This window comes from Sinocyclocheilus grahami, unplaced genomic scaffold (genome assembly GCF_001515645.1).
Source record: "Sinocyclocheilus grahami isolate Dianchi unplaced genomic scaffold, SAMN03320097.WGS_v1.1 scaffold548.1, whole genome shotgun sequence".
Lineage (NCBI taxonomy): Eukaryota > Metazoa > Chordata > Actinopteri > Cypriniformes > Cyprinidae > Sinocyclocheilus > Sinocyclocheilus grahami.
In genome coordinates, this window is record NW_015505727.1 from 87,742 (window position 1) to 109,219 (window position 21,478).

Sequence of the window (21,478 nt, forward strand, 5' to 3'; positions counted from 1 at the left end):
TAAATATAAGACAATTTATAGGGGCATTCACTATAAACATCATTTATTTTCACCCTTTCTGGCGAAAGTGAAACTAACAGCTGGTGTGAAATGCGCTAGGCTGTACTGTACTTGTCCCTCTCATTCTGCACCAGTACAAAGTGTTTTGCTTGCTTGAGTGTTTCTGCATTATATGAGTGGCTTTGGAAAATAAATCGCTGCACGTTTCAAATGAAAAAAACACGACTTCTATTTATGAAAATATCACAGTTGGGAGATTTATAGCGAGTGGTTCCCTGCATTTTTACAGCAAATCGCGTGATTACAGTACTAAGCCGCTGCTCTAATGCTATTAAATTAAAGAAGATGAAGGCTACCATAGAGAGAAAAAAAATTAACAGTGAAAGTAATAAAAACTTGTAAAATACATTTTAATGGGCATAATTAAGTGTGAAAATAACAGAAAGATATACAGTCAAACCAAAAATTATTCAGAAACCAGATATAATGTTTGATATTTTTTTACTAGTGGGTGCAGGACACTACAGTTCATTTATGTAAAGTGAGGATAGCAAAATAAACTAAACTGATATATTATACCCAAATATTCTTCATACAGTGGACTACCAGTAAAATTAATACAAATTTGGGACCAAAAATTATTCAGACCGAGTCTGGGAAAAAACATTGAAGTTGAGGTTTGCATGAAGCTGGGTGACAGCATGCCCAGGAGACTACAGGCTGTCATTAAGGCTAAGGGTCACCCGACAAAGTATTGATAGTTGTGTAAATATTGACAGCTGTATGAATAATTTTTGGTTTATTGTAATCCATTACATACCTTTCTATCAAAGTTATCTGACATTATCAAGCTGAATTTGTTCTGACACGGTTTAACTCTGAGTTCTTGTCATATTTTATTATCATTTTCTAAACTATAGCGAATAAACTGTGATAATGTGAGAAATGTTGAAGGTGTCTGAATAAATTTTGGTTTGACTGTATCTATTTGATAAATTAAGTTAACCAACTAACATTATACATACTCTTTTGGTTTCTGTACCCAATATTTAAAAAAATTTACAAATGCAATAAAAATATTGGTATCGGTACTCGGTATCGGCAAGTACCAAAAATAAAAGTATCGGTATCGGGCGAGTACTGGAAAAAGTGGTATCGGTGCATCCCTAGTTTTTATATAATGATTATTTATATAACATCTATATGATTAAGAATTAGAAATGATTTCTATGATTTCTAAATATATATACAGTGGGTACGGAAAGTATTCAGACCCCCTTAAATTTTTCACTCTTTGTGATTACATATTTAATAGTTTTTTTCCCTAAATTTTTTTCACTTTTGATCTGTTAATCTTGTTAATGTCTAATTGTTAATATAAAGTGTTACCAAAGACCCATCTCTTGAAGACTAAGGTCTAGCTTAGCGAGCATCATGTTTTAACATCTGTCTGTCCAGTGATTTGTGCGTTGTTGTAAGAAAATTTTATAAGAGAGCATGTGCAAATAAAATAACTTACACACACACAGGTGTATTCACTAACACTCAGATACACCACAGATTAACACACATGCTGTGTGTGTGTGTGTCTCAGGTATCCTGTACGGGACTATGACTCTGGAGTTGGGCGGTCAGGTGTCCATCGCCTGTGAGAAGACGGGCTACAGCGCTCAGCTGGAGTTCAGACTCAAGGTGTGTGTGTTTATACACTCATGTCAGGGTGTTTTCAAGCTTTTGTGACATTCAGAAGAACAGTGGGGCGCCGACAGAAAGGCCACACACATCACATCCGTTACAAACCAAATGCCTCACTGATAACGGCACAACATCCACAAATGAGCGATGCTTCATGTGACTCGATTCAGTGGTGTGACTGAAATTTCCCTGTCCATCAGCCGTTCCTCGGCAGCAGTGATAGCGTGAATCAGATCAGCGGGAAGATCAAGCTCGGGAAGGAGGTGCTGGCGACACTTGAGGGGCACTGGGTGAGTATAATAGTCAAAAACCAGACCATCTGCACATAAAAATCACATCAGGCAATGCAAGACTATTTTTAAGCAGATCTAATTGTATTTGGACCTGAAACTAAGTTTCGTAGATGTCTTTTAGAGGTCAGGTGTGTGTGTGTGTGTGTGTGTGTGTGGTGTGTTTGTGTGTGTGTGTGTGTGTGTTTTAAAAAAAGAGGGTGCATATTACCCATGTTAGTTTCACTTCACTGGTTACCTGTTAAATTCAGAGTTGATTTTAAGGTTTTAGTTTTTGTATCTAAAGCACTTCATGGTCTTGCCCCAATTTACATTTCAGATCTTCTCCATTTCTATTCTCCTGTCAGAACGCTTAGATCGTCTTCTCAGAAGTTATTGATTGTCCCAAAATCTCATTTAAAATCTAAAGTGAACAGAGCTTTCTCAGCCTTTATCCATCAGGTCATCCCCTACGTTATCTTCTTTTAAATCATCTCTTAAAACATATCTTTTTTCTCAGGCTTTTGTTTTGTTTGGTGATGTTTTGCATTACTTATTGTATTATTTAATGATTTCAAATTTTATATTGTCTTAATGCTTTTGTTAGTTGATATTTCGGATGTTTTGGCTGTGCAGCGCCTTGGTCAGCACTCGTTGCTTTTAAGGTGCTATATAAATAAACTTGACCTTGACCTTGTTTTACAGGACAGTGAAGTCTTCATCAATGATAAGAAGACGGGTGAGATGGAGACGTTCTGGAACCCAACGCCGGAGCTGAGGCAGAACCGTCTGATCCGCTGTAACGTCCCTCCTGAAGAACAGGGCGAGTTCGAGTCCGAGAGGTAACCATGCTCGTCACCTCATTTACACAGTGCAGAAAACCTCAAATGTCATGGGAATTGGGCCATTTTTGATGAATAAATCAAAAGTAGGGCTGTATAATGAATCAGATTGTGAAATGGACTAGTGTCTGTGAATATTAATCCATAAAAATACTATTAAACTGCAAAAATACTACTACTAAAAATAAGAATGCAATTGTTCAAACTTAAATTTTTCATCCATGCTTTAATTCTAAAAATGAAAGGAAATAATAAATGTTTTTTTAATTAATTAAATTGTTCATGGTTTTATGCATTCAGTTTTTATTACATTTGTATTAAATCAAAAATCCAGGAAAAAATAAAACAGACATCACAGAATCTCTGAATACATTTCATTGGGCCCTATTATTCTCAAAGTTTTAATAAATGATTAAATTATTTGAGCTTTATGAATTCACTTGATTAGACATGATTTTGATTATTAATATTTTATTAAACCATTAAATCGGTTTAATAAAATCCAGAAAAATAAAAAGGAAAACACAGAATTTGGGAAAAATTAAATCAGTTAGACATGCTTTTTAAATACTAACGTTTCATATAACCATTAAAAAGAAATCTAGAAATATGATTTTATATATTTTTTAAATTATAATTCAAATGGAATCCAGAAAAATGTAAACAGAAAACAAGAAAGAAATGGAAATCCAGAAACATTAAACAAAATCCTAAAAGATTATTTTAATATTTTTAAATTATTAAATCTTTAATTATTGTTTAAAATTAATAATATATTATTATATTATTCAATTAAAATGTAATCCAGAAAAAAATAAAAACTGAAAAAAAGGTATCGTGAAAATGTATTTTATGTTAAAAAAATAATTTTAAATCAAATCTACTAAAACAGATTAAAACAATCTAGAAAAACTGAAACAGAATTTGAAAAAACAAAGGGATTTAATAGGGCTCTGAGTGATCATTAACGCTCGGTAACAAGAGAAATAACACCTAATTAGGAAAATGAACACATTTTCAGAAGTGTTTCTGTGTCATCTTCAGGCTGTGGCAACATGTGACACGGGCCATCAATAACAAGGATCAGACAGAGGCGACCAATGAGAAGTTCATCCTGGAGGAGGCTCAGAGGAAGGCGGCACGCGAGCGCAAGGCCAAGTGTGAGGAGTGGATGCCCGCTCTGTTCGAGCAGGACCCGGTCACCGGAGAGTGGCATTACCGCTATGCCGAGTAAGTCACGCCTGCCTGCTCATTTCACAATACTCCTTCTGCAGTGTGTATGCAGTCAGTGTGTGTTATGTATGCTGTGCAGAAGCAGCACGGATTCATTGTGCTTTCACACCGGACGAGTTTGCAGTCTGCTCCTGATCCGCAGCTGTTTGCCACAAACACAACCTTTGTGACCCTGGAGCACAAAACCAGTCATAAGGTATATTTGTAGCAACAGCCAACAATACACTATATTGGTCAAAATTAGCCATTTTTTTTAATGCCAAAAATTCTTAGGATATTAAGTAAAGATCATGTTCCATGAAGATATTTTGTAAATTTCCTACCGTAAATGTATAAAAACTTCATTTTTGATGAGTAATATGCATTGCTAAGAACTTCATTTGGACAACTCTAAAGGTGATTTACTCTTTTTTTTTTAAAGTTTTTTTGCACCCTTAGATTCCAGATTTTCAAATAGTTGTATCTCGGCCAGCTATTGTCCTATCCTAACAAACCATACATCAATGGAAAGCTTATTTATATATTATGTATAAATCTCAATTTCACAAAATTCACCCTTATGACTGGTTTTGTGGTCCAAACCTAGCCAAAAAGCCAAATGTGTTGACTGTGAAACATAGTAGGCTTTAATTATTTTTGAATAATCCATTAACATGGGTGCGAAAAAAATATGCACCGCATATGCACTGCAGACGGAGTATGTGTGAAGCAGGGTTAACACCTGCTGCCCCCTGCTGGACAGGAAGTGCATTGTTTAGTGTGAGGACGGTGTGTTTCTCTGTGTCCTAGCACTCGTCCGTGGGATCCGCTCAATGATCTGATTCAGTTCGAGAAAGACGGCTGTATTCAGACCAAAGTGCGCCACAGGACGCCTATGGTACGTTCAGCCAGTGTAGTTAGTCTCAGTACCCAGCAGGGTTCCCGGAGGGACAATTACCTGAGCCAGGTACGTCCTTCTGTCCCCACCCCTCCCTCGTTCTACCCACAATCCCTCTCTCTGCTTCCATCTCATCACCGCCTGCCGCTGCCTGCGCTCTCTGTCCATTCTTCAACCAACCAATCAGCATTCTGCAAAGCAACCAATCATCTGCTGCCTGACCTGGTCACATGACCGCTGTCTCATTTTCAGCTTTTGTTTTTTCTTTGTGCTCTTTGGCATTTGCAAGTGACTTTTGCATGCATGCCTGTGTGATCTTTGTTTGTTTTTTTGGTTGCATCAGGCGTGCTTCTTTGCAACTAGGGTCCAAAATTAACATTGGTTTGTGAATCTTTGTATGTGGAAACGTTGCTTTATTCACAATATTTTTAGTGGTATTCTGAAAGATTTTAATAAATAATAAAAAGGTTCAAAATGATATTTGCCTTTCAGTAACAAATGTAAAAAATTAATAAATTATTAGAAATTAATAATAATAAATGTAATAAAAAACTAAAATAAATTCTTTCTTAGGATATCATATAAAAATGTAAAATGTAAATATAAAAATGTAAATTAAATGTTAAATAATAAAAATGGAAATTAAATTTGCATTCAAACAAATAATAAATGTAATAATAAAAAGATCAGAAATTGTATTTACATTTAAATAAATGAATGCAATAAAAATAAGTAGAGATTAAATATGCATCTAAATAACACATTTAAAAATAAATAAAAATTATTTGAAATTACATTTGCATTTAAAAAATATTTAATTTAATATTTAAGATTAATTTAAGATTTAAATAAATACATTTAATAACAGAAATGACTAAAAATTGAATTTGCTTTTAAATAAATAATTAATCTAATAATTAAAAAAATTAGAAATCAAATTTGCAACTTAGATGAAAACAAAGCTAGTGACAAAAATATACAAGAGGAAAAACTGCTCAATAATTGCATTATTATAGGGATAATAGTCTTTTTTGAACCCAATATACAGCTTCATGGCCAGTATTTCATATGTATGGTTGGTAAAGTTGTTCTTGCCTCATTGCCATTGGCAGATGTGGAAAAAAGTTCATTTTGGACCCTGTTTGAAGCCTTTCAAAAATGCCTGCGAATCACATACACAATTCAGACTTTCAGTCTTAACCATAACATAAAGACTAAAACATGTGAATGTCCTGCTCTTGACGGCGTGTGTGTTTGATTAGGTGACGGGACAAAAGCGGAAACATAAGAGTGACAAACCTAAAAGTCCAGAAAGTGGCTGCTCGTCTCCGGAGCCGGACCGCCAGGACTCTTCAGGCAGCGAGAGTACGTCAAACACACACATAGACATGCTAATAACACTCCAGAAGCTCATCATGATCTTTCATTCAGGGCACAAGAGCAAACACAACAGCCGCCTCAGAAAGAAAGGAACAGATCTGAGTGAAATCCAAAGTGCCATTGAGTCGATCAGACAAACCCAGGAAGACATTAACAGGTGAAACGCCTGCTCACCTCATACTTAATAAACTTATTATTTTTAGGGATGTAACGATATTATCAATATCGTGATAGTCTCGATATTATCGTGGTCACACGACAATATGAAACGATAGGTCTTCTGGGCAAAAAGTGTAGTTTTTAAAATATATTTACTTCTTATTCTTACATAAAAGTTCTTTAAAGTTATGTTTTGGGCCATTATGCTTTGGCACAGCATCTGTCAAACTAACTATAACTGAAAGCACAATATGGCTTAATCCCTTCATCAAAAGAAAAAGTAAAAAGAGGGTTGAGTCCCCTTTAAAGTTCAGGTAAATCAATTCAATTATTTTTTTCTGACTTTAGTTTTCTAGGTTAAGATCATGGGTTGGAGCTCTTAATTTTTAACTCTCAAAGTGCATTGGAATAATTTAACTTTAAAATGTACAAAATAATTTTTTCCCCCCAATCCTTAATTTGTCTTTTTTTAAACACCGTGATAAATATCGCATCATGGACTTCATATCGCAATATTATCGTATCGTGAGATTTTGATTTTGTTACATCTCTAATTATTATATAAAAAATGTATCAATAAACACTTGAAAAAGACAATATTAACTTTGGTTTGTCTGGTCACGGGAGTCTAGGAGCGTCAACGCTTTGAGGAGTCGAGTGGCGAGTCAGTCGTCAACGGAAAGCTCATTCCTGAGGCATAGAGACGTGGCCATCATCCTCTTCCTCATCTTCCTCCAGGTCCTTCTCAACTTCATCTTTAAGTAACGGTCGAGAATGACCCAGAAGCCTCACTCCATCCTTCAGTCAGTATTGCCTCGCGACAGACGGTTTCGTTTTTTATGGATTTGTGTTGCGATCGCTGCGAAAGGACGGCCAATATTGGACTGAAGTGCATTGTGGGATGTTTTAGAAATGACTGTTTACTTGTATTCTTCAAAACGAGGAAATCTCATCAGCCTCTTAACCATTTAGACCATTGTTTTATTTAATTTTATTCATTTTTATCAGCGCCCCCTGCTGTAGCGGAGGACACCTGTCGATATACAAACTAATTATTATAAAATCTAGGTCATTTTTTCCCCCTTAAAATTAGGAAAAATATGTATTTTACCTAACAAAAACCCTGTTCTACATATCTTGCATTATGATGTTATTTTCATGACAAATAAGCACATTTCACCTGAGATTCTCATGACTAAAGTGCAAAACAAATCTGTTATCCAAAAAAATATGATGAATTTTTATTAGTATTTGTACTTAATAGTATTCAATGCACTGCCTGATTTAAATACAATTTTACCGACACGTTATAGTAATGAGAATATGGAAATGCTGTCCAAAAACGAAAATATTTTGATTTCTTTATATTTTTCGGGGAATGAAACACAACCTGGACATTTTTCCCAAGTCTCACTCACATATAAAACTTAAAAGGGTTCAATATTTCTGATGTTACTTGTATTTTATGTATTTTTTTAATTAAATGAATGAAGGATGTTTGGAGTTGAGGTCACATTTTGTATTATTTAAAACTGTTTCCGGGAACAATTTCACTATGAATCTTAATTTGAACAGCACAGTATGTGGATCCTGCATTTCATACGTGTTTGAAGGTAATAATGTTTAATTTATTTGAACGATAGCGAAGCGTGTACAGTATAGCGAGCGTCACATTTAATATTACTCTGAGGAAACCGTAGATCTAGGCGTAGTAAACCTGTAGCAGGAAATACTGTTGCGTACTTTTGTAGTTGCTTGACTCTCGTCTGCCACTGTTACATCAGACTAGATGTACGATTAACAAGCCAAATAGTCTGAGAGTAGATTAGAGTGTAAACGTCACATCTGTATATAGTATAGAACTGATTTCCTTTTGTACTTCTAGAGAAACGCCGTGACCCATAGCCCACGTGTCTTTGTTCTGCAAGCATTCGTTCGCACACACAGCGTCCAATCAGATGTTTGAATGTGCTCACGTCGACAATAACAATTAAAAAACCACGTGCCTTTCCAAGCGGGTCTTGCAGCCGGAGTTTGAGGCCGACTGTTGAACTCCTACCACGGTTTGTCTTTCTTTCTCACTTCGAGTGAATGTGCCATATTTAGATGTTTGTGGCTCGGTGTTTTCGATTCGTCCTGGAGCTCGACGCTGCCATAGATCTGCGTGTCTTTAGCCGTGCGTCTGCCACTGAACCAGGGATCAAACTCCACATGCATCGCGTTCAGTGTTCGTCTTCATGCTTCTAGATCGGTTTCTTTTTCTTTCTTTCTTTTTTTTTGCCCCAGGCTCTTTTTAAAGCGTTTTTACTCCAGTTGATCTTTGTTGGTTTTGTTTTTGTTTCCTGCAGCTGTCTCTATGTACAGATGATGCTTTATTTGTAATACAGAAATAACTTCCTGTAAGTTTATTGTCACCTGTCAAATAAATGAAAAAGACTGAACTCCTGCTTCTCCTTTCTTTGCACGTGCCAGTATTGATTTATGTTATTGTGTCAGGACTGTTTGACTTTTTAATTTAGTTTTTATTTTTATCCCTTTAATTTTATGTTTTGTTTTTCACACAATTTTTTTATTTTAGTTTCAGTGTATTTCTTTTTTATTTTATGTTTTACTTTTTATTGTATTTATATTTTATTTTGTTATTTTTCATTAACTTTATTTAAGGCTTATGAATTCAAATTTTTTTTTTTTTTTAATTTTTACACTCATTTTTTCTAGTACGAGTATTATTTTATTTAGTTTGTTTTTATTATACTTTTATTATTATTATTAATAATAATTTGTAATATTTATTTCATAGTTGATGTGCTAACTAGTATAATTTAAACGTTTACAAATATTAAAATTGTGTTAAATATCTTAGCACAGTCTAATAATTCTGTTCAATTGTAAAGTTTTGAGTTTTATAACAATTTATTAAAAACTAAAATTGTGTACCTTTTAAGTTACAGAGACATAAAATACTTTAATAATATATTTTCTATTATAATAGGCCATTTATTGAAAACATAAAGCAATGTGTGGTGCTTTTAGGTTATACAGAGCCTTAAAAATATTTTAATATCTTTTTTTCTACTATAAAAGACCATTTATTTTGAACCTTTTAAGTTTGAGTCATACATTTGAATTTTTTTATGTTTTATATATTTTAAGGTTTTTATGTTTTTATTATAATAGACCACGTATCAAAACAATATAATTTGTGGCCATTTCAAGTTAGTATGAGAGTCATGAAAATATTTTTAATATGGTTATCGTTTAATTTTTTTTTTTTAATTTTTAATTTAATTTGAACTAAAGGCTTTCATTAATGATACCGTTTTGTGTAACTGATATTGACAGATATGTTCACTCTGTGATGATTTCAGGAATGTGCTAGAAAATCTGTCCTTTTCGATGCATTTACTCTAATAACCAGCAGAGGGCGCTCACAGACTTCAATTGAGTTCCTAGCATTACGAAAACATTTACATTGCTTACGTCGAACAACAATATTGTATTAGAATATAATACATAGTTACATAATACATATAAAGTATTTAGTAGTAACAAATCAAATACAACACTAGTCTAATAAATAATAATAATAATTTATAAATATATATCATTTAGTATCATTTATACAACATTAAGTTCTAGTCCCCAGTTTTGGATCCTATTAAACTAATATGATGTAAATATGCGCTTATGCAAAATCTTCTCTGTTTAAGGCATTATGGTTGATGGTGAAGTCAGATTTAGTTGTTTTTGGGAGGTTTGTAGGTTGGCCTGCTGTAGTTACACAGCACTAGTCTGGTTTTATTTGCACTGGTTGGTGGTGGAGTCTCGGATATTTTGAATTCAATTTAATTTTTATATTTTTGACTTTAATTTTGGTTAAAGTTTTTAGTAACTGTTTTGTGTGTTTGTCATTTTAAAAAATACGTCTTTAGTTTTTATTACTAACTTTTTATTGCGTATTTCTGTCGCAGGATAAAAGAGATCATTTGAAGAGTTCATTTGCAAAACCAGATAACTCTGGTTAAAAAATCATGTTTGTTTTTTTTATATCAAACTGCAGTTGGGTTATTTTGATTAAATAATAATAACTAAAATAAAATACAGCTAACTATCACAAAAACATGATAACACAATAAAAACATGATTTATAAAAAATTAACTCTTAAGAGTTATCTGTTATTGCAAATAAACTCTTCATATCTAGCCCTTTGTAGATTTTATGGATCTGGCTTCCGGTCTCCGTCTGCATCCAATTCCAGCTATTTTTAGCTTGATATTGCAAATTGCTGGTTCTTACCATATTATTTTAATGTATTATCTTAATTATGAACACACTGGTTTGTAGTGCAAACAGTTTGACCGTTCACTGCACCTTTTTCGTTATTTCTCTATAGCAGCTAATGAACCGGAAGTCTCGCCCATAAGCCTGCTTCAGCGTTGAAGAATAAGCTAAATCTATATTTAAATATCTTTAACAAGGCACATGATTATGCAATTATGTGTTTCATAATTATTAAGAGGTTTGTTTGAATCATTAAACTGAGCTATATGCTTGACTTAGCAAACACCACAAATAACCTAGGTAATGTTTGATTGAAACATGGTCTGTTTTTGCAATTTTTCATGAATAATCAAAAGGACGATTACTGGGTTAGAAAGTGTATTAAGTGTTGCTTTGAGAAATGTGCGCAGAGAGAGTGACTCTAGTTCATTCTGAGGGTATTGTTCAAGTGCGTGAAGTGGATCCTGATTTCAAGCTGAATACTGAATGATGCTGTTGTTTACTGAACATGTGAAAGTCAGGCAGGTGATTGTCTAAATCACTTTAGACTGCCACTTTGGGTAGATATTTGAAATTTGAAGGGTATTTAGCCTTGCCAGGTGGTTGCTAGGGTTCTCTAAATGGTTGCTAGGGTGTTGTTAGGTGGTCTAGACAGAGCTGGCTAACTGATTACATGTAATCAGATTCCACAAATTAAGTACTTGTAATTAGAGTATATTAAATACTCGTAATCAGAATTACTTTCTTAGGGATTATATATTATTTACAGAATAACAATTTTTTGATTCTCCCTAATTCCTCTTTTTCATCTTTTAAATTTTCCTCTCCTAAATAGCCTGCCGCTTACATAGACTCAGAAAGTCTTCCGGTTCTGTGGATATTCACACAGAGGTCAGTCACTAGTCAGGTGGCTAAACAGCATTTGAGGTTTAAAGGTCACATATTTTACCCCTTTCTGGAGTTTTATTTTAAGTCTTGAAGAATATAAGAATATATATTATAAGTCACAAGTATAAGTACCAAAAACCATCTCAGTATATTTTTACAGCTCCTCTCTCAGGAGCTCTGCTAAGAACAGGTTGATTTTGGTCTGTCTAATTAATATTCATGAGTCTCTCTTCTGATTGGCCTGTTGTTTTCTGAGTGACGCACGGCCAGGGTAACCACAGGTAACTAGGGTCAGCAGACGTCACAGCGCTAGCTGGAGGCAGCAAAACAAAGGGGAAACTGGAGGTGGCCCATTCAAACCAGCACAGATTCGGCTACATAAGAAGCTTAAAATATCATCTTGTTGTGATGTTGGGTGCCAGAATCGACGTAATACAGCCTCAAATTAGAAATTTGATCACATATCTGCTGCCACTGCCAGACAAAAAACCGACAACAGCTGTGGTTAAACGCGATAAAACGAGCAGACTGGACAGAAACGATCGTCAAAAATGCTCGCGTTTGCATCGCACACTTCTTATCAGAAAAAGGTTCAATAAAGTATTGTCTTTTGTTGTTATGGCGCGTCTACAGATTTCTTGCCATATGTCTATGTTTCTTGCATCTCACGACTACAGTGGGGGAAAAAAGTATTTAGTTAGCCACCAATTGTGCAAGTTCTCCCACTTAAAAAGATGAGAGAGGCCTGTAATTTTCATCATAGGTTAATTGTATATACATTGTTGTGATAAATTGTGGCTGGAACAATAATGTAGCTGAAAAATAGTTTCCAACTGAAAATGAAATGTATATACATCTTCATCATGACTAGACAGACACGGTGAGATGTGTTACTATACAAGTTAGATGTACCTCATAGTAACAATCCTGTCAGATCGTCCATCCTTTGAGTGAGAGTGTAACGTTACAGGTCGGCCGATCTGGTTTCGTGGTTAAAGTTAACCTTTCCGACATGTTTCCGTGTTGTTGTTGCTCAGCAATAGCATGGACGTGATGTTGTCTGGGGGTTTGGCTAAAGGAGAGTGGGACGGTGGGTGGTGCTCGGGGTGGTGACTGAAGTCGGTGACTGTGTAGTTCTGATGTCAACTTTTTATGGAAGTCACAACGGTTTGTGAAAAATCACAGCTACTTTATGCAGAGTGTGTGCATTTAACTGTGGACTGACTGTTTTGAAATATATATGGTAGTTAAATAGCAACCTAGACCTCAGTTATCGTGAAAAAAAGCCAGGAAATTTCAGTTTTGACAATTTGGGACCTTTAACCTCCATCAATACTGATGAACACATTCATTTTTATTTGAATGATCACTCAGTCGGTTATTTTACCATGTATTACTTTGGAAGGCGTAAGTCTTTACAACACATTAAAATGCACAAATTGACCAACTTTTTTTGGTCATCTGATCCTCTATCACCTAATACATTTTTATTTGCTGAGATTTAAAATAAATATTTTAATAATGTAGTATGACATTTGAATGTTCACGGTTCTCTGACGTTGATTACGGTCACATGGCATGCAGGTAAACAAATAAAAGATTTCATTTTTTCAGTAAGTGTTTTATTTCGATTATTTTCAAATTAATTGTTTTAGTTGAAAAAGTGTATGATTGAATTAATTATTAGCTTTTCATTAAACTCATAAACCCCGTGCAGTTCCTTCACAGACACCAGTTTGGGAAACCTTGACATAATATATATTTAATGCACTTCAAGTTGTTGATAACAACAAATAGAATATATTTTCTTACTCTTTATATCAATATGGTACAAAATTATGAAAATTTAAATCAATGAGATAAACAAGTTAGGTCAAAACTAATCTAAAAGTAGCCTGACTATATTACCTAAAATGTGTAATGTTAGAAACTACAATTTTTGTCATGTAATTTGGAGTCAGTAACAGATTACAATTTGGCTCTGTGTCTCGGTCCCTTCGATACAGTGCAGTCAGAACAGGCAGGTCTGTGCCGAGTTTGTGCAAAATCAGTGTGTTTTTCTTTATCAGGCTGACAGAAATGTGAATAAGAGCGCTGAATGTGGATTCCTCAGAGCTGAAAGTTCATCTGCACTCAATTATTAATAGCAAGGCGAGAGACAGTGCGGTTCTGTTGATCTCTCATCTCTGGATCTAATGCTATAGTCGAATAAGTGGGTTTCCTTCAGGTCCGGTGTTTTCTAGCGTTGCTAAGAAACCGTCTCCGCCAGTATCTCAAGATGTTGGGGCTTTTGTCTGATCCTGCAGGACATACAGACACGAAACAGAGGAGAAATAGAGCCAAGCGCGCTGAGAAGAGCGATGTTATTACGTAATCAGGTCATCACTCATGCAGCTCCGTCATGTGCTTTACATAACAGAGCAAAATACACCAGTAATTTGAGTTTATTTGGAACACAAAAAGGCTCAGCCTGATCATCTCATTTGGGTTTCAAATAGACACTTTATGCACCTTAAAGGCATCTCATTGCTCTGATATCAGTCTACTTTAGAATATTTGATACACATCTTTCTGATTAAACTTTTGCTGAAAAACCGTGATCTACTACATGCCTTCTGCCGTCTGACTGATCGTTTAGAGCAGGGGTGCCCAAACTCGGTCCTGGAGGGCCAGTGTTCTGCAGAGTTTAGCTCCAGCTTGCCTCAACACACCTGCTGGTAAGTTTCTAGTATGCCTATAAGAGCTTGATTAGCTGCTTCAGGTGTGTTTAATTGGGGTTGGAGCTAAACTCTGCAGGACACTGGCCCTCCAGGACCGAGTTTGGGCACCCCTGCTTTAGAGTTGTTTTTTTTATCAAGTAAAAGGTATTTTAGTATAATTTTACAAACGTCCTTCAGCTGGTGCTTCACGTGTCTTTTTGCTGTCAAAGCTGATTTTTATAAAGTAAATGTAAGAATAACTAGTAATATTTCAAGTTAAACACTTACTGGACTGGTTTCTCAGTGGAGGAATGATCTTCACAAGCTTCCAAATCATCAAGAACATTTATTTTTTCATCTCTCAGTCAGCATTGGATTGCATTGCATTATATGTGTGGATCATTTCAATCTCATCTCACTTAGACATATTATTGCAGATATAGAGTGACCACTGATATTTAGATCATGTTATGTAAGTATCTGCTGTACTGTTATAAAGGTCTCATTGATTTACATTACAAGCATCAGAATTTCATCACTTTTGGGCCATGTTAATATTAGCATCTGCCCCAAATTGCATAGTTTTGCTCAGTTTGGGCCTCTGAATAAAATTGAGCTATTTTTCCTCCATATATCAGACTATAGGAGCCATAAAAGCTTGTAATTGCTCAACAAAAACACATATGCAAACTTTAATTATTTAAATATTTTGTTTAAATTTTTATAATGCATTTGTTTTCTATTTAATATATTTTTAAATTTTCATATTCTTTTTTATTCATTTTTCAAATGTATTTATTTTTTTTGTCCAAAGGCTCAAAAAGATGTTCCATTTAAAAAAAGAGAGAGATTTTTTTCTGGCTATTACTTAATATGTCATGATTTACAGGGTTAATATTGCACTATTATCACTATTTTTTTCTAGCTATCTGTGATCAGATCAGACCTTCTGACATTTCTCTTACAGTCTGCACCAGTAGAGGGTCAGACCTCTTCTGTTTCTTCTCTTTTATCTGACACTGAACGCACTTTAGCAGGGATTCTCCCTCCCTGAACACACACACACACACACGCGTCTCTTTAAAAACCAGGAATGGCCCCGGCCGTCATGAGAGTGCTGCCTCAGCAGAGGCTTTATTCTCGCTGGAATCGCAGCAGATAAAAGAAGTGCTGTGGCCGAGCTCTCTTTCAGCTCAGGGATTTACACAGCATTAGCTCAGACGACTGTCTGTCACAATAGCACACGTTTGACCGCTACGCAGTGTGTGCTTCAGCCTCTGATTATCACACATATATTCAGACTGTTTGCTTTCACAGCGCTGGGCTCTTGTGATGGTTATAAATAGTGGATGAGTTGCTAAATGAGGTCATTATTAGCTGCCAACTGCGCTTTCCTACTCTCTGTGGCCCAAGTTGAAACGAGCAAGATGTGCTTCCGTCATCCATTTGCTCCATTTAATAGTATGTGTGACTAAAGCATTTGGATTCAGTCATCTGGATTCACGCCTGTCAGCCTCATGAGCTCTCCGCTAAAGTGCTCTAGCATCATACTCAGGGTTAGGGATTCAAACACCTCAGTTAACAGAGAACATTCGGAGAACTGTGGCTAATGAAAGTGAAATGAAACAAACATCTTGTAACATCAATAGAACGTTTGTTCAGAGTTATCTGGTCTTTAATAATGTTCTCAAAACAATAGCGCAAAATCATTATTTATAATGTTTTAGTTGAATGTCCATCTAACCATCTGACCTTGTCCATCTAAATACTTTCAGATCATTCAGAGAACATTCAGAAACGATGTTTTCGTGGCCAAACGTTCTCCTAACCCATGCAGCTAACAGGGAACTATCTCAGTACTTTGGCTAACGTTCTGACAAGGTTCTGTAAAAGTTATGAACAATAATGTTAATATTAGTTCAACGTTATCTCCCAAAAATGTTCTACGAATGCTTTACTAACGTTCACGTTAAGTTATGAAAGGGTTATTTCTCTAGACGTTCAAAACGTCCAGATTTTTAAATGATTTAAAGGCGTTTTTTTCTTGGTTATGCGAATGTTAGGGGGAAACTCCATTTTATAATTTTGCAAACATTATGTGAACGTTACCTCTGAATGTTCTCAGAACGTTTTTGTGAACCTAGTAACATTTAAGCAAGATTAACATTTAACATTCAAAAATGTTTAGTCCAACTCAAAAATTTCAGAAATAAAATGTTCCGTGAATGGTGTATAAGTAATGTTATTGTGCTAATGTTTTGAGAGCGTTCTTAAAGACCAGAAAACATTTGTTCGTAACTTTGAGAACCTTGCCAGAACGTTCTGAGAACATTTTTAATAATATTCTCAAAACTTTAGCACAATAATATTGTCATAAAATGTTTCGTTTTTTTTCTGAAATGTTTTAGTTGGACTTTCATCTAATGTTTTTTGAATTTTACGACTTGTTTCAGAATGTTCAGATAACATTCAAAAGTAATGTTCTTATAATGTTTTGCAAAATTATAAAATGGAATGTTTATGTTTGATAGTTTGATTGCATCATATAATAATTGCTGTTAATAGTGTTCATCGTCTGTTTGATTACGTCTTACATTGATTTTTCCATACATTTCTGCCATATTTACATTAACTGACAGTCACCACTGATAAGCTACCACTAAATATTGTAGAAACTTAATTTGCTGTAAAGTTGCTTTGCAATGATTTGTATGGTGAAAAGCGCTGTACAAATAAACTTGACTTGACTTGTGTAACGTTCACATAACCAAGAAATAGCTTTTATAAAGCATTTTAAAAAACTGGAAGTTTTGAACGTTCAGAGAACATTCAGAAACAATGTTTCTGAAATAACTTAATGTTAGCAAAATGTTCCATATTTTTGTTAGCTGGGAAGTATTCAACTTTTTAAAGAAAACCCCCTTTTTAAAGGAGATCTGAGTGATATCTAGAGCCCAAAACATCATAATAACCACCCAAGAACTACTCAAAAACCCTCATTTGCCTCATGACGGCAACTTTTACATGGGCGAGCGTCACTCATGTGTTCACATTTATATTTCAACGTGACGAAAAATTACTCAAGTTATCTTTTTGATTCAAAAAAAGAGCAATGATTATTCTTTGCTGGTCTTGTGAATCAGTCACGTTGCTACTCTCTCGCTCTCTCTCTCCGAGCTGCATGCTGGGCTTCATTGTGAGTGAATTAGTGTGGTTTGTTCATTTCTCTGCAGGACAGTGACTCTCTGTACCTTCACGCAGGCAGGTGAAGGAGTTCTCCAGTGTCTCTTCACGTTTGTCTCTCCCCCGCCGTTTGCTTAGGAATAGAGAGAGAGTGGGTGAACGAAATAAAGAGAAATCTTCAGAGGAGCCAGATTCTGGCTGGCACAGACAAGATGGCAAGAGAGAGCGAATCTCCACGGGCAACTCGGATGAAACGCACAATATTGCACATTCTGCCCACCTAAAACAAAAAAAGAAACTCTGAATACTTTTATTCTTCAGCATGTTCAAGCTCTTATACGGCCTGTTGATTAAATCCAGAGCAGACCTCTGGAAGACCTCATGATATCAAAATGGGAGTTTTGTGGCATTTAATAGGCTATATTTGAGCTCATATATACGCTAGTGTAAACGTTTTTAATATAGGCCTATGTTTTAGACTTTTATTTTATAGTTATTTTTAGCATTTAGTTTTTTGTGCAATTGTATGGCCTATGCTCAATTCTTTTGCTCAAAATACCCATTAATACCTCAGATTTAAGTCACAAACGACTTACAGTCAACCTAAACATGATTTTCATTCACAATAAGCAAAAGGCCTACAAAAATGTGACGTTAGTAACTTACTTTTAGCTCCATTAATCAAATCGTCCGATTTCTCGGCTTGAGTCAAACCAAAGCAGTTCAATGAGTCTGAATGAATCACTGAATCAGTCAGCTGCGGCTTGAGGACATCTGCTATCGGATCGCTCCCACTCGCAAATGAACCGTTGTGTGAACCGATTCAACAGGTTGGTTAAAAAGAATCGGCTCAGAGAATGATTCATTCGCGATTGCACTGGGGAAAAAAAGATACTACTTTTTTTTTATCCATTACGCAATAGCAATGCCCACACTGAAAAAAATGATTCATTGAATTTCCTAAATGTTTGTTTAGTGGTTGCAAACAATTTTATTTTAGCTACATTTAATACACTTTCAACTAAATGTGTTTATTTAAATGTAGCTAAAATAAATTGATTGCAACCACTAAACAAAAATGTAGCAAATTCAATGAATCATTTTTTTCAGTGTGGGTAACTCTATTGCGTAATGCATTCTCAATTTCCTCAGTTCAAAATAACGAGGAAACGATTCATAGGTTTATTTCGCTTATTTTCTTGCACTTTTATATACAGTATGCTCCATTCTTCAACTCAAAATACCCATTAATAGGCCTACCTCAGATTTACCTCACAAACAACAGTACAGTACATTTTTTAATAAAAAAAAAAAAAGATTGATTCATTCAAGAGTCACCGAGTCGTGATTTCTCCAGTTGAAAATAACAAAAGTCAAAAGTAAATGATTATGCTTTGAAAAGTAGTAAAGTGTAAAAGCAAAAGGCCTATATGAAAATATCACATCATCTTCAAAACCAAAAACTTCACCCAAGCAATAAAAGACACAGGCTATTAATAAATTGCTTGTTTTTAAGATGATTTTTGTTTGATGGTTTGAAAAGAATCTGGTATGTTTGTGTTGCCATTTGATGGTCTAACCTAAAAACTGGTTTCTGAAGCAAAACCAGCTGAGATCCATTGAATCATATAGCTGTTCTTCACCAGCCATCCAAGTACATTGTGACATTAACATGCTGTGCAGAAAAGCATTTATTTGTCAATTAATTAGTGAGTGAGTGAGTGAGTGAGTGACGTGACATGTGGCCAAGTATGGTGACCCATACTAGGAATTAGTGCTCTGCATTTACCCATCCAAAGTGCACACACACACCGTGAACACACACCCGGAGCAGTGGGCAGCCATTTATGTTGCGGCGCCCGGGGAGCAGTTGGGGGTTTGGTGCCTTGCTCAAGGGCACCTCAGTCGTGGTATTGAAGGTGGGAGAGAGCACTGTACATTCACTCCCCCCACCTACAATCCCTGCGGGACCGGAGACTCGAACTCGCAACCTTTGGGTTACAAGTCCGACTCTCTAACCATTAGGCCACGACTTCCCCCATTAGTCCATAATTAACACCACAGAAATGTGTTGATTCATGTGACATATGGACTTTACAGACTCGGAGTTAAATGAATTATTCATGGCAAACAGACTCTTTGAATGCTGATGCTGACAGCTATTTTCAGTCCAGGGTTCATGAGCGAACGAGCCGCTTCATCAGACAGATCTGTGTTTGTCAAACATATTTAGCTCTGTATACAGAGGAAGGAAGGAGGTCAGTTTCTAGACGCGACTCCTACCTGCAGCCGGAGAGAGAAGCGTGCGAGAGTGCAAAAACCAAATCTGCATGAATAAGTCATGAGGTGCTGGCGTCTACAGGGGAAACACCTTCTGAAATACCACCAGAAATAACAACACGCACCCCGAACCCTCATCTGTGCTGCTCACCCACACTACTAACACACTTCTGCTCCAGCCCACACTGAACTCCAGCAGCCAGAGTCTGTTTACCAAACACTGAAGTTCATTTATCCACTTGAGAAAGCTGAGGAGTGAAGGTTTGGCCAGTAAGTAGAACCAGTAAGTCCCTGCTGGACAATGTCATAGCTATACCACCTGACTGCAAAATGTATAATACAATTTATTTTTATTTAATATATTTATAAAATATTTCATTATATATGTTTTTTGTTTTTATTTTATTGTTTTGTTTGTTTGTTTTTTGTTTTGTTTTGTATTATTTGTTGTTTAAATTTATGTTGGCACTTGAAAGCTCATTACGTATTTTTAATTTAATTTAATTTAATTTAATTTAATTTAATTTAATTTAATTTTTATTTTATTTTATTTTATTTTAGCTAATTCCAATGTGTTCTCAGGTAACTTATGCTTGAATGCTCACAATTTAAAATTTTATTTTATTTTTATTTTATTTTAAGGCTTGCCTAGCTAATGCCCATGCGTGTTCTCAGGTAACATGCATGAATGCCGCACTGTGCAAGTTATATTTTGGTTGTGATCCAAAAGGAGAAATACTTCAACAAAACTGCCATCTCCTCCTCTTGAGTCAGAATAGTGAGTTGCAGTGGAGAACAGCTGCTGCTATACTCACTCTGATGATGCAAACACGATACAATTATATGCAAATAATGCAATGGGAAAAGAAACCGGCATAGACATTGGAAAGAAAATGCATTTAACATGCAAAAGATTTGATCTCTCAAAATAACAATATTTTAGCCTCACTGATTGGCTCTCATAAGCTCCTGTAACAGTGATGTCATATTTCCTCATCTCGGCCGGGCGTGTTGCCATGGGGACGGTGCAGTACCGCTTCACCAGTCCTCCAAATGCTCTAAGATTATCCCATCATCCCGTCTGGCGGGGGAATCCTGTTTACACTCTTCGGAGGGCCGGCGTCGATATTTGAACACATGCCATCTTCCTCATTCTGCTTCTTTGCAGACGTGCAGATACACAAAGGTGTGATGTTTCCACGCCTCCCACCTGCAGAGCGTTAAAATCCCCTGGAAGTGCTTCAGGAGGGGGTGGATGGAGGCCTTCCTGTTGTGTTTGAGCAGTGGGCGCTCTGTGAATGTCCTGTGCCGCTGGATTATGTTGCACTGAGGGCCGTGTAACATTAACAAATCAAACACAAGCTTCTGCTGAGTCTGTAATCATTGGACCTCATCTGCTCCATCCTGACAAACACCTTGTGGTCAAATCTTTGAGCCACAAACAGACCATGTGCACATGCATCATCCTATATCCAGTGAAGAACATCAGAGTCGTGTTGGGTCATAGATACTCTAACAGGCATCAGTGGTATCAAGAGAATAGTACTGCTACTTGTTTATGTAATGTATTATATATCTTGTTTGTACAATGTGCATGCATGCATTCCTTTCATTTCAAATTTAGTTAACCAAATGTTTTTACATTATTTTAATTTATGCATTTTTTTTAATTATAATTTGTTGTTTTGTAT

The 21,478-nt window shown here is 35.6% G+C and overlaps 1 protein-coding gene across 7 annotated transcripts in view; it reads left to right on the forward strand.

Annotated features, from left to right (window-relative positions):
- The window catches only part of LOC107555879 (oxysterol-binding protein-related protein 8-like), a 59,860-nt gene extending 51,092 nt beyond the window's left edge, over positions 1-8,768 (forward strand). For 4 of the 7 annotated variants that reach the window (XM_016238796.1, XM_016238799.1, XM_016238800.1 and 1 more), the window contains 8 exons: positions 1,595-1,692; positions 1,896-1,985; positions 2,670-2,806; positions 3,851-4,036; positions 4,829-4,985; positions 6,179-6,281; positions 6,348-6,453; positions 7,088-8,768. In XM_016238796.1, the coding sequence (XP_016094282.1) occupies positions 1,595-1,692; positions 1,896-1,985; positions 2,670-2,806; positions 3,851-4,036; positions 4,829-4,985; positions 6,179-6,281; positions 6,348-6,453; positions 7,088-7,220 (1,010 nt within the window). In that variant the 3' untranslated portion in view covers positions 7,221-8,768. Of the gene's footprint in view, positions 1-1,594; positions 1,693-1,895; positions 1,986-2,669; positions 2,807-3,850; positions 4,037-4,828; positions 4,986-6,178; positions 6,282-6,347; positions 6,454-7,087 lie in introns of those variants that run through there. The other 3 variants (XM_016238798.1, XM_016238801.1, XM_016238802.1) reach the window with 2 other exon arrangements.
- Positions 8,769-21,478: the final 12,710 nt, after the last annotated feature.